This window comes from Phaethon aethereus (genome assembly GCF_964289735.1).
Source record: "Phaethon aethereus genome assembly, chromosome: 2".
Taxonomy (NCBI): domain Eukaryota; kingdom Metazoa; phylum Chordata; class Aves; order Phaethontiformes; family Phaethontidae; genus Phaethon; species Phaethon aethereus.
The window spans coordinates 4,509,652-4,522,892 of record NC_138582.1 but is presented as its reverse complement, the minus strand read 5'-3'; the positions used below and the strand labels follow the sequence as shown (position 1 = coordinate 4,522,892).

General features: G+C 41.2%; 1 protein-coding gene across 1 annotated transcript in view; it reads right to left on the bottom strand.

The window, feature by feature from the left end:
- Window positions 1–3,468: 3,468 nt before the first annotated feature.
- SLC45A4 (solute carrier family 45 member 4) overlaps window positions 3,469–13,241 on the bottom strand; it is a gene marked incomplete at both ends in the record, with an annotated part of 34,097 nt that continues 24,324 nt past the window's right edge. Inside the window, 6 exons of the mRNA XM_082015187.1 lie at window positions 3,469–3,831; window positions 5,059–5,270; window positions 6,222–6,321; window positions 6,419–7,494; window positions 7,604–7,783; window positions 10,804–10,992. Coding sequence (XP_081871313.1) covers window positions 3,469–3,831; window positions 5,059–5,270; window positions 6,222–6,321; window positions 6,419–7,494; window positions 7,604–7,783; window positions 10,804–10,992 — 2,120 coding nt within the window. The remainder of the gene's footprint in view (window positions 3,832–5,058; window positions 5,271–6,221; window positions 6,322–6,418; window positions 7,495–7,603; window positions 7,784–10,803; window positions 10,993–13,241) is intronic.

The window sequence follows — 13,241 nt, the reverse complement described above, 5'->3', positions numbered from 1 at the left end:
AGTGCAAAATCCACGCTACACCTTTCTGAGCAGTTAAAGTTTGAGCTTTATGTGGAATATTTCCAGATGTGCAGCTTACCGACTACAGCACTCGAGAACCTGAGCACTACAGTGTCTTGTCCAAGGTGTCACCAGAAGCACTGCAGCAGAATATGTCAAATTGTTTACAGTATAGAGCAACACAGAAAGTACTAAACCTCAAGCCTTCCGCAGTAAAGGTCCAAAGAGATGGAGCACGCAGGATGAATTTGACTATACAACACCACCGACAAACAAAGCCTGATGCTTATTGTCACCAGGAATAAAATAACACCCCTTCAAATCTCTCTTCCCACAACTTCTGCAATAAACACATAAAATTGCAGTACTTTTCCTTTTAATTGTGACAAAAAAAAATCATTTCTATTATCAAAAGATAATGTAAGGGACACAATAAAGAAATAAATTAGTGCCCACTCTACCCTGAGAAAGTGCAAGGGCTAGAAAGAAAAGTCAAATTCAGGAAAAAGCATTACTGTGGAAGATCTCGGGGGCCCTCACCGGCAGCACAGTGGAAGCCAGCACAGTGGTTTCACAGGCTGGCCAAGGTACAGGAGGAGATACTTTGGCTGGGGATCCCCCAAGTTAATTCTTCTGGCAATACTACAAACACTCCAGCTCGTTTACAATGAATAATTATTTCCTTTGGCTTTACCGGGGAGTGAAATAGAGCTTCCTGCTACAAGGCAGCGTGCATATTCATGCGTCAGGAACGGCAATTAAACAGCCCCATAAACAACTCCAAATACGGAATTTAACATCCAATTCTTAGAAATGAGGCTACGCCAAACGCTTGCTGGGACAAAATTGGACCTGCCCTGCCTTTGACTGAAAACCTCTGGGTTCGAAACGTCCTTCCTCCCTCCTCACCCTTCCCCTGACTGAGAAAGCTAAATAAATGTGCGTGAGCTCACCCCCAAAACAGTTTCACATTCCCTCTGCTGGGTGTGAAGCGAGAGGGAGCTTCAACTTCTCCTCCCTCTTTGCAGCTACACCTTGGTCAGCCCGATGGTCCTGTGGAAGAAATCTTGGCTTACCAAGGTGCTACGTGGAGTAATGGCGATTTGAAACCACGCTGACCCGTGAAACTCATGGGGAAAAGGGTAATTACATCTGGCACCGTCCAGAAGATGTAGATTTTTAAACTGTAGAAGAACCTTTCCAGAAATAGAGATTAAAATAAGGAGTACTTGACAGCGTTCGATTAACCAAAAGCAGAATCTTCAAAGAGCTTTAAAAATAAAATATTACAGCCACTTTAAAATGTCTAACTCAGCGTGTATTGTACATGAATACCAGTTATAGGGTGAAATACAACACTCATCTCCGTTATATTTGAACATCACCAGAATATATTAAATGTAATTGAGATGATAAAATTCACGGCAGAAGTTCATTTAAAGTATTTCTCACAACTGATTTCTTCAATAAGGTCTCATATTCTTCAGTAGTATTATTCCCCTGTCTGAACACAGTTCACAGTATGTGTTCTGAATTAAAAAAAAAATTCACCTTAAAGAAAAAAAAGACTTTCTCAAGACACTTGGAAAAAAACACAAACACCTAAGTCCTGTATGATTACATGTACTTTAGTGCTCGGCGATTTCACCAGCCTAAAAACAGCATTGTCACCCTTAGGCATCGGCACCGACTGAACACCTCCAGCTAGGAAACCCACATATGCCACCAGGAATTCATCAATGATGCTGGCCAAGACTGCGCGTTCAACTTCAAATATACAAAAACATACATTTCTTAAATATATTGACAATTCAAGTAATTTATTAAAAACTGCTTTTCATTTTGAAATATATATTCTTCTTTTGGATGACTATATTGCAGCATGATTCACACATGCATTTTAAAGTACTGTAGTATGAGAAGTTTGAGGCAGCGGAAATCTTACAACGGGCTGTGATTTGTTTGCTGAGCACACGGATTGACTGCAGCCCGGAGGTCCATGCGAAAACGAGTAAATAGCATCACAAACACTTCTTATAAGACGACAAACGAAAGTTCGGTTTCTAAAGTTGCTTTAAATGGCTGCTGGATCTCTGAGCTTTGGCTGCCCGTGGATTTGGGCGCATTGCTAGTGATCCAAACGCTATTTGAAATCAGATTAGCACAACTCTTTCAACCTCTTCACAGAAAAATGTCTTTGCACTGCAGCTATGTCCTGAATCAAGGAAGGGGCATGGAGGTTGCGCTGATGACATTGGTACAGCAGCTCGGAAGAGCTCCAGCCTACAACTCCTCCAACGCAGGGACTGGAACAGCGACACATGCTAGTGGATTGAATTTTAAGGCCTAAAAACTGTTTCTGACACAGATTTTTATACACCCAGACTATACCATAAAGTGACGGAGGTAGGCCTTCGGTTTACCTTGTTGTACTGACACCGTGCCTTTACCTCGGCTGCTGCGTTCCCAGCCAGGAGGTTAAAGGATCATTGAAAGTGCAATTAATCAACGACCTCCTTTCCCTACAAAAGAGAATCCACATGCCCCCTCCCATGAAGCTGACCCCAGAAATGCCCTTTCTCCATCCAGAGATGATCAGGTTTAAATGCCAAGAAAACCCCCAAGTTCACCAGTATGCAAAACTCCCAGCTAAAAATTGTCACAGCGTATTCCAAAGACATTCATTAAAATGCAGCACTTGTGATAAAAACCTGTCAGTGCTGGTCACCTCTCCCAGTTGCTGCTCCTTCCATCTACAGTTCAAATCATGCACCCAATGTCACCCTCTCTTGACGAGCAGCAGACTTGGGAGTAGTTGTTGAAACAGTATGACTGAAAGGATTCATGGCAGTTTCTTAGAAACCGCAGTAATTGCTTTTGTTATTCTTGAAAATAATTGCAAATAAAACTATTCTGCAGTAATTGCACTAACAAAAAACATGAAATCTAAAATTAACGTTAAAGAACTGTAGCTGTCAGACCAATAATATCATGCTTATGAAAAGAATTGATCAAGATGTCTAAGCGTTTGATTCAGCTATTACACTAGTGGAATCTGAAATGTTCAGACAAAAAAATAGCAAGAGACTATAAGTCAAGATAGCTTCCATTTTCTGTTAGTTTAAAAACAGCCAAAAACTTAATTTTTCTAACTGCTAATTGTATACGTTGTGAGTCTCATGCAGATTAATAAAACTTACTCAAAATCTAAATGTATTCTTAATAAAAAAAGTGTTCAGAAATGACATTTCTAAGTTGTAGAGAAAGCAATTAGCATCATAGCTACCTGTTCAAACCTATATTAAGGACTACAGAATTTCATTTACACTTTTGCACACAACTGCCTTTTCTTCTGCAATTTTAGCTACAAGTAGTGAAGATCCTAACTTGTCTTCCTGGGAAAAAAACCAAAGTTTTTGATCCTGCACCTGCACTCCCTGGAATGTGGGTGAAGAACAAGCGACGGCCTCAAACGGCTGACTCGCTCTCCAATTCGGATGTGGCAGCTCCTTTGCGCGTAAGCTTCAGCACAGTCGGCTTCTCTCCGCTCGTGCCGTTGCCTTCGGCTGCCTCTGGAGGACCTACTCCTTTCTGTTCTTCCTTTGGCTCTTCATTGACTTCAGGGTAAATCACCAAGAAGGTAGCTGTCAAAAAACCCAGGAAGGATCCCACTGAAGCCACCATGGGAATGACTCTGACTGTGCCAACCGCATCGACCACACCACCAAGCGCAGAGGCCACGAGGATCTGAGAGATGTAAACCTGACATGACAGAATAGCGCAGTCTATGCCAAATCCTCGCTTTGAGTTCCCGGGGCTATGGTGAATGTACTGGGAAAAAAAAAACAAGAAACATGTGTTAGGAGGTAAAACAATGAACGAAATAAAATATTTAAACACTGGTATCTTCCTTGAATTTCTCAGCCGCATGGTGAACTTTATGCCATCCTTGTGCATCATGCAGGCTATACAAGTCCTGAGCAACAGCCTCCTTATCTCCTTATCAATGCCTCCTCATCTTACAGCAAGAGGCAGTTATTTACTGGGGCAATCCTAGCATGAAATGGCTCCAAGATTAGGTTTTGTAAAACAAATTTACATGAAACAGTTGTTGGAAATTATTTTTATGATTATTAAAAGGAACCCCTCTCCCAATCCCAATGCAGAACCATGTTAAAATAAATGAACCTCCTGTAGTTTGTAATCCACATGGAATACTGCTAAAAAGTGGGAAGTAAATCACAGAATCATAGAACAGTTTGGGTTGGAAGGGACCTTTAAAGGTCACCTCGTCCAACCCCCCCTGCCATGAGCAGGGACATCTTCAACTAGGTCAGGTTGCTCAGAGCTTCGTCCAACCTGACCTGCAATGTTGCCAGGGATGGGGCATCTCCCACCTCTCTGGGCAACCTGGGCCAGGGTTTCACCACTCTCGTTGTAAAAAATTCCTTCCTTAGATCTGGTCTAAATTTGCCCTCTTTTTGTTTAAAACCATTATCCCTTTTCCTGTTGCAAAAGGCCCTGCTAAAAAGTCTGTCCCTATCTTTCTTCTAAGCCCCCTTTAAGTACTGGAAGGCTGCAATAAAATCTCCCCGGCGCCTCCTCTTCTCCTTGTTTCAGCAGAATCTGTTTGCCTTATGTCTCCCCAAACTTACAGCTGCATTTCCAGACTCACCTCAATACCTAAGACTGCACATTAACCTGGGTAATGCTAACATAACATAACACGTCAAAAACATTATTAACAACTGGGTATATAATAAATGCTCCAATAATTATTTGATCTCTCTTCATCTACCATATGCACCCAAATCCTTTTACACCTCAGCACAGGGTAAAGCAATCATGACCCCACTGAGCCAACTTGATGCTAATACCATCTGATTTAAGTGGCAGCTCTTGCTGTTTACTACCAAGGACAAATCTGTTCTTTGACACATATCCCGACAAGGCAGGTATCTCAAATAATGGGATTTAATAAATCCATCCTCCCATTGTGTTCTTCAGAGAAACGTGAATGCTCTGCCTTGATTAAAATATTCTAAATATTCCACGTACCTGTTTAATATCATGGTATTGTCCCAAAAGCGCATAGGGGCAGTAGGAGATACTCATAGAGACTATTCCCATAGTGCTGATCATTATCATGGTGACGTACACGTTGGGGAACATAGCCATCACTGCAGTGCCAAGAGAAAAACCCAGCGTGCCCAGGATGTAGATCACTTTTATACTAAGGTCATAGTTGTCCAAGTATTTCTGCAATAAGGCTGCAGAGGTGAAGAATAAAATATAAGTATCAGTTTACTTGGTGAAGTTTTTGACGTGGCCGTGACAGCTCGATACGCTATTTAGGACTCAGATGCTTGCTGCGTATTTGGCTCGCCCTAGCAGCGTAGCTCAGCCCTCATTGGGAAAAGGACATAATTCCACTTCAGAGACGGGGGAACAAACGAGCTCAGAGACTTGCCTAAACCATGCTACAAACCTGAGGCATGAGACTCAAACGTATCATGGTCCACTTGGTCCATTCATGAATTTTACCTATTTATTAACTTTATCAATGCAGGTACACTGAGCACAGAGGAGATTCCATTTCTAATGCAAGCACATTCGCTAGGCAGCAATCAGATAATTGACGTTTATAGCCGCGTTCCAGTTTGCCTTCAGGACCAAGCTGCCCACCCGAACTTCAATTTGACATGTCTCTACAAAGAGGCAGTCCCCACGATACTGGTCTGTGCAGACGTGCCTGCACGTGTGCTGCAAAACGCAGAATTTAAGTTTGGCAAAAGCTTTCCAATTGTCTGTAGTTGGTTTATCTGTTATTAGAGAGCAAGAAAGAGACTTTCAGAAATATAGTTACAATTTTGATTTTAAAAACGGTCTTTGCAAAAACCTTTTTACATATGCTTAAATAATATGCAAGCATAATTTAGTTTCCTGATGACTAGCTAAATGCCATTCAATATCCTTTGATATAATTTTGTGCTTTATGCTACTTTACCAATCTGTTTCATATTTCCACCTCTACGTTCAGAGGAACTTTTTAATATTGATTCTTAAAGAAGCCTTTCCCTTTATGACCATGTAAAATGCTTTTCCAAAATATCCTTCAGCCCAAACAAGGAGGCAGATGCTAACTGAAGCAAACCTATTTTCACCTTGCAAATACATACAATGGGGCGCATTCCACTGTCTGATTGTGCAACGTCTCTTACCTGAACAAACAGCAGCAGTAGCAGCATAAATTACCAGTCCCCAGCAACCCATCTGAACTCCAGCATTATAAGCGTGTAACTCGGTTGAGTTTGAAGGGGCCTGCAACACACACAAACACAAAGCCACGTTCTCTAACGAGCACGTCTCTGAAATGAGTAACTATAAGCAGGCTGGCCAATGGTAACTGTTCTCTTACCTTTGGATCGCCCTGAAAGATGACCTGGCCCATGAAATCTGTATAGAACACAGCTTCAGCGATGATTGAGAACCAAGTTAAGAGGTGACAGACACACAGTCTCAGCAGCTCCTTTGGCATCTTTAGCATCGACAACCACAAGAGTCTGACAGTGGTTTCAGTCTCCCCCTCTTCACTCTCTGTGTCTCCACTTGAATTTGTTGTGCCACTCTGATTCCTGTGTCTGTACCTCTGTCGCTGCCGCTTCTGCATGTCGTAGATATCATTCATGCTGCGTGAGGACTTTATCAAGACAATGGCATTGGCCCGACGAAAGCGATAGCGGTGAGAGCCTATTTTGCCATAGTATGAGAAGGTGTAAGATGGCTGACGGTAAAACATGTGCCTCCTCCTTCGCATGGAGTTTGAAGTACTAGATTGCTTCATGCCTATTCTAGCATGTCCATTGAGGAACTCTTTTGGTAGGGAGCCATTGACATTTGGGACTTTATCTTCATTCAAGCGATTATCAAGCAACATTTCCTCCTCTTTCTCACTGTCCCTGAGGAAAGCAGACAGGTGGTTGAGTTTGGATTTCATGATCTCTTGGCTTGTGTTGTGGGGAGTATTTGGATATGAAGCATCCTGAAAAATGGAGGGTTCAATGTCGTGCAGAAAAAGCAGTTCCGATTCAATTTCCAACGTAGCATCGGGCATGTGCAGAACCGAGTCACTCTTACTTCTTACAATGTTCACGTCAAGAAACTCCAAATTGAGATCGTGCTCTGACTGAACCTCATCGTGGAACATAGAGGCTCCATACGGCTCTTCCTCGCTAATTACATTCAGCCGATTCAGAGGGGGGAGACTACCACTAAATTTGACACTGGAAAGTGTGTCGTCTCCGTCATCAATCCTGTCCTGCTGAGGGTTATATTGCTCTTCTTCAATGCTAAAAAGGTGGAGAGCAACGGAGACAGAGAAAATAATGGCTGCAAAGAAGAAAAGGACTTGCTCTTGAGATTTAAAAATACCACCCAAGAAGGTCTGTGTCCAGTCCAGCCCTCCTAACATATAACCGATTGCCCCTCCAAGACCTGTGGAACAGAAAAAATGAGAAGCGAGTTAAGAAAAAATCAATTCAGTCACAACCCGGTCATCAGGAAGATCTGGCAGCTGCCAAAAACATATCGGCTAACTCCATACCAGCTGAAAATGCATGGATGTTAAGGGCCATGTCTTGCTCTTCACTGTCCACTATATCCAACAAGTAGGCCCGAATTGGCCCTTCTGTTGCATCAGCACAAAAGTCCAACACCACAACACCAAGCACCGTGAGAACTATACCAATGGGTTGCTTGTCCGGGACATCACCAATAGCCAGACCTAAGAAAAACCAGAAGAGGAATGTGAGCAAGTCAGTCAAAAAAGGAAAACTACTAAGAGCAAGGTTAAGATCCTTAAGCAAAAGGTGGCCAACACACTTACTGGAAATACTATTTTACAGAATAAAATGCCAATTTCAACTCTTTGGCACATCTTCATAAGTGGTCTGGGACAAAGACTACATTTTTACATTTGTAAGACTGATGTTTATTTTTCAAAATGTTATTTTAAAAGTATCCCTTAAAGCTTGGAGATCACTGGACATTATTTCACATTCTTGGTTGTATTTTCCTTCAAATGCTGAAGGCTGTTTTTATAAAAGACAGCCACAGTGAGAGGAGAGCATCCAAGAGCAAAATGACATACCTCATCTATCAGTTAGACACAGAAGTAACTGCACTGCTGACAGCATTCCTGACATGGTGCCTAACATGTAAAGGTTGCAACACAACAGTATAAAGTGAAATTTAACCCCTTCACCTCTCTCTCTGCTTTTCTCCATCAATCATATTTCCTAGATCAGTTTTATAAGCAAAACTTTTAAGGATGAAGCAACATGAAGGTATTTTGCATTGCAAAAAGCATCAGCTTCTGTTGATAGCACAGGATGAAATGCTCTTTGTCTACAGAGTAGAAAGGCAGCATTAGTATATAGATGGAGAATTTTTCATGAAACAAACCATTGACAAAAGCATGAATTACTCGAATCAGGGAGATTTAGAAGCTACACATGCAAGACTGATAAAACCGTTAGTGTAATTGATGAAAATGACTGCAGAAAGAGATGAACTGGCTAAGCCACCAAAAATCATCTAAATCCTAAGTGCTATGATTCCTGCGTATTCAATCCTCATTTATACCAAGTCTTCTGAATGCTGAAGAAGTTTATACGTGTTCCACGCTCGGCTGAATCTTAAAGCAGAAAACACCAACAGTGTCAGTGCTTTAGATTTGTTGGAAACCTGAACAGTGCACACAGTGGAGAGAACAAGAGTTGAATAAGATCTATACACAGCTGTTCTCCTGGGACATGGTTGTATTACTATTAGGATTGGCAAACCTCTTTTTTAGCATGCTCTTGTGCTCCTTGTTCCCCTCCCTGTGACTCCTATTGCCAGAGGCCAGGTTACGAAGAAAGGTTCCATACAATGACCACCTCTGATTTGCAGCATCTCCTGAAGTCCCAAGCTGAAATTAGGAGAGCAAGTAACTGGAGACTAATGATAGGAAAGCGTGAACGTAAAATGGGAAGAAGACATTGAAAGCATACAGGGTCCATCTAGAAGAAAATTTGGTTACAAAACGAGGTCTTTTCCTGCAAACCTCTAAACACCCCCCTTTGGCAAGAAACTCATAAGCGATGCCTTTTCTCTCTGAAAAGTAACACAGGCCACCATTTCAAAAAGTTCAAATAAAGAGAAGCTAATATTGCTTTATCACATTTTGCATCTGCTCTAACTAGTAGATCAGGTGGCTGATATCTTATGATGATATGACTTCAATTATAGTGGCAAATCTCTATCTTCTAGTATGGAACAAGTCTAGACAAGACCATCACTTCAGTTCGTTCCAGGCTCCCCTAGGAGAGGCACCGCAGTGTTTATCGTGCTTTTCAGAAGAGGGTATTTGTTCAAAATCTACCACAACCACATCCCAGGAACGGATGTATAAAGAACAGAGCTCAGTTTTGCAGTGCATTGCAATAACCTCTGAAGTTTTATTGCACCTGAGTATCTGGAAAGTAGCACTGGAGTATCTGCAAAATGCAGGCTTCCTCGAAAGCTATGTAATAGATTGTATTACTGTATAGCAAAGAATTAGAGAAAAATTGAAGACAATATTTTCTGTTGTTTATTAGAAGGTGAGATATTTCAAAATAAACCTATAAACTGTGTATGAGCTTTGCTTGCCCCCATCAATGGCTACTGACCTAAACCACTGTGTGGAAATAAGAGCTTCCTATTAATTAAAATCTTGTAAGAGGGCTGCAGGCTAACATCTTGCATACATCTGAATGAGGAGGAATAAGTCTTGGAGACACAACAACAAAGTACAATTGATACCATATGATAGCAATTCAAATGATTAGTATTTATTGCTTGGGTAAATTGAAAAAAAAACCCCAAAACATAAGCTAAATATCATTCATCTGAACAGTTTGTCCACTGCAGTTTGTAGAAAATTGAAAACCATCATATGGCACCCCAATCTGGTTCTAAAAAGCTAACAGGCTGAGCCAAAGTAATGTTCCACTCATTTCCCTTAATTAGTAAAACTTCTTCACAATAGAGCTAACCTGAAAAAAACCCCAGAGGATATTATTAGGTGCTAAGTTCCTTTCATTTGCATCAGTCCAACCATGATGTAAACATTTCCCCAAATGTACTTGCTGTCACCTCTCCTACACTAAATTTACAAAGAGATTGTAGATTGGAGATTAAGCTCAGTAGTAAACTATGTTCAAGGGAAACTATTTTTACCAACTTTGATGGGGGCTCAGGAAAAATTATTTTCCCACATAGTTTTTGATAAACAAATATTAACTGTGTTCTGGACTTTTTCAATACCGGGTCTAAGAAAAGCACAAGAAAAAGTGAAAAGATAATTTTTGAAATAATGCTGGAAACAGGATGTGTTGCCAGATATGCATTAAAGGGAAAATGGATCACAACAGGAAACATTTCCCTGTGAACAGGTTGCTACAATTTTCCCATGTCAAGTATTGACCAAATTTGTCTCAGCGACTGCAGACGTTATGCTGGCAACCATTGTATTAATAACACTGTATTACCAGTTACAGCTATGATTGCACAATACTTAGCACAGCACCGTAACTTTCAAATAGGAATAAAAACATTCAAGGTGGATAGCTCAAATGCACTGTTGCAGAGATTTCTCATGATTTTAACACTAAACGTAAGTTAAATCAACTGCATATCATTATCTTTACTTCCTACATAAAAATCTTAAAGCAGGTATGTTAGCAGGAGCTATCCACAGGTGATCTCCTCATTATTTACCTATAACAGAGCCATTAAGGAAAAGTGCAACTCCAAAGAGGACACCAATGCAGAGAGCAAGAATAAAAGGCCGCCGGCGGCCCCAGCTCAGTGTGCAGCGGTCACTAGCTGAACCTATAAGCGGAGTGAAGATCAAGCCCAGGATAGGGCTAAGGAACCACGTGAGGCTGTAGTATTGTTCAGGAAGACCTAAAACAAAGACAAAAATGATTTAAAGGTTATGTGGTACACACCAAACATCTCACATTATACATTAAATTTTATTATACCTTTGAAAACTGTAAATCGGTCAGTAATGGACCTACAGCAAATTCCCTCCCAGATGAACAACCCAGTCAAAATTTCTTATCAATGGTTAAAAAAAAACAGTTAAGGAAATCACAGATCATATATCTTTCAAATACCTGGGCAACAAGAAGGTAACAATAGATATACTTAAGCTATTGAAGTAAAAGTTATAAAGAAAAGAGATATCAAACAGTGGAATCACTAGTCTAAATTAGTTACTACTGACCAAAAATATCACACTTCTGCCAGATTTTGCTGAGTGTACCGTGTCTTTTTTGACAGGGGTGTTGGTGGGGATAGCCTCTGTGAAAATGCAGCAGCCAAGGTCTGCTGTGTAGAAAACAAATAGCTTTGTTGCATCCTCTACCCTCTATCTATAAAACCAAAGATCTTTGGGACGCTTGGAAAACTACTTGGTTGTCGTATACACATATCCCCTTCTCAGCAAAACTTTTAACATTCAACAGGACTTGAACATCATAGTGGTATTGCTCATCTACAACGACCACCATAAAGAGTTGCTAAAGATTTAACAGACTGAGCATGATGGACAGAATTTGACTGTCATATGAAATATCTCATTTCTAAGCACAAAAATGTTTACTGATAAAAGTGAACAATGGACGACAAAAGAAAAAGCAATTAGTTGTTCTCTAAAGGTTAATGAATAAAGAGGCTTGTTTATCTCTTGCCGTCCTTGCTTTTTCTTTCAGAACTGACATGACTATTCGTAGGATGACATTGAAACAAATTTGATTTATTATGTAATATTTACCTAGAAAACAACAATGTTGTTACAAATAATTTCTGGAGAAGGAAAGAAACCCCCAAAGCCCTGCTTTACACCTCTCCAGCATGGAGAGCAATGGCCTGCAGATGGCACACTGGCCCAGAGGAGCTGCTACGCTCGGCTCCTCTGAGATCCGTCTCCCTCTCAATTTATCAGCACAGGTCAGGTAACAACTTTGACATGTTTCTCAGCAAAGCATTAGAACCAAACCAATCAATTTCTCGCAGTCCAGCTGATGCCAAGACTGAAAAACTGAGTGTCTTTACTCTAGGAAGGAAAAGCATTTGTTATTCAAAACCACGTATCATGAGCGCGAGTAGTATTCGACCTTTGCTGGCGAGATCAACCTGTACCTTACGCTCCCTGCGCAGCGTGCCGAGGCCTCCATTACCAAGCAGGATTATACCAATCCCTGCCCAAAATAGACTATGCTGCAAAATTGGAAGTCTAATCTCCTGCTGTTTAAAGTGCTATCAAATCTTGACTAATGATGCTGACTTCTTCCACGAGATAAATCGCATTTTCCTGAGACTGGTGTGCTCTGCAGTAATGCAGAAATATTATAAGAAAATAAGACATTTTTTGACCACAACTTACCATAAATAACAAAATTCACTATCAGGATTCAAAATCTAGGTCTGCGGCCAAGGTCTATGTGATTTGAGTCAACTTTGGCTAACGAGCAAGCTAATGGCGACAGACACCTTGATCAGTGTTATTGGAATAAACTTGCCTCTCTGAACCCGCGTGACCTGCGCTTTCAGCCCAAACACACCCATGAGCAGCCTGCCCACAGGGAATGGGGAAAGCACCATGGTTTAGCCGTCTTTCCTTGCTCCAGGCCTGTACCTGAGGCAAATACTCCACAATGACACCTACCATACAACTACTGACTCTCGGAAAGGGCTTTGTTTATACAGATAGCACCTCGTTCACATCATGGTTCAAACCGCCACCTCTTGCTTAGATTTTCCAATTGTTTGGTGATGTTTTGGTTGACATGGAAGTTTTAGCTGAGACATACTTCGCCAGGGCAGGAGACATATTAGGTTTAAAGCTCTTGTTCAAGAAGCCACAGTTGTTTTAGCACCATTCCTCCAGACCCCAACATTTATAATTACACCACCCAGCTTCTCTTAATGAGCTCTACCCTAGTCACAGGTACAAGCCAGTAACCCAAATATAAGCGCAGCGAAAACGTCCATCTCCCTGTGGTTTAAATCCTCTTTAACTTCACCAAGTTCAACAGCCTTCCCAAGCACACAAGCAGGTTCGGGCACTGGGTGTTTAACTGGCACCTCACCTGCTCCAGGATGCTAACGCTTATCAATGCCTGAGCTAGCATACAGAAGGGGAACAG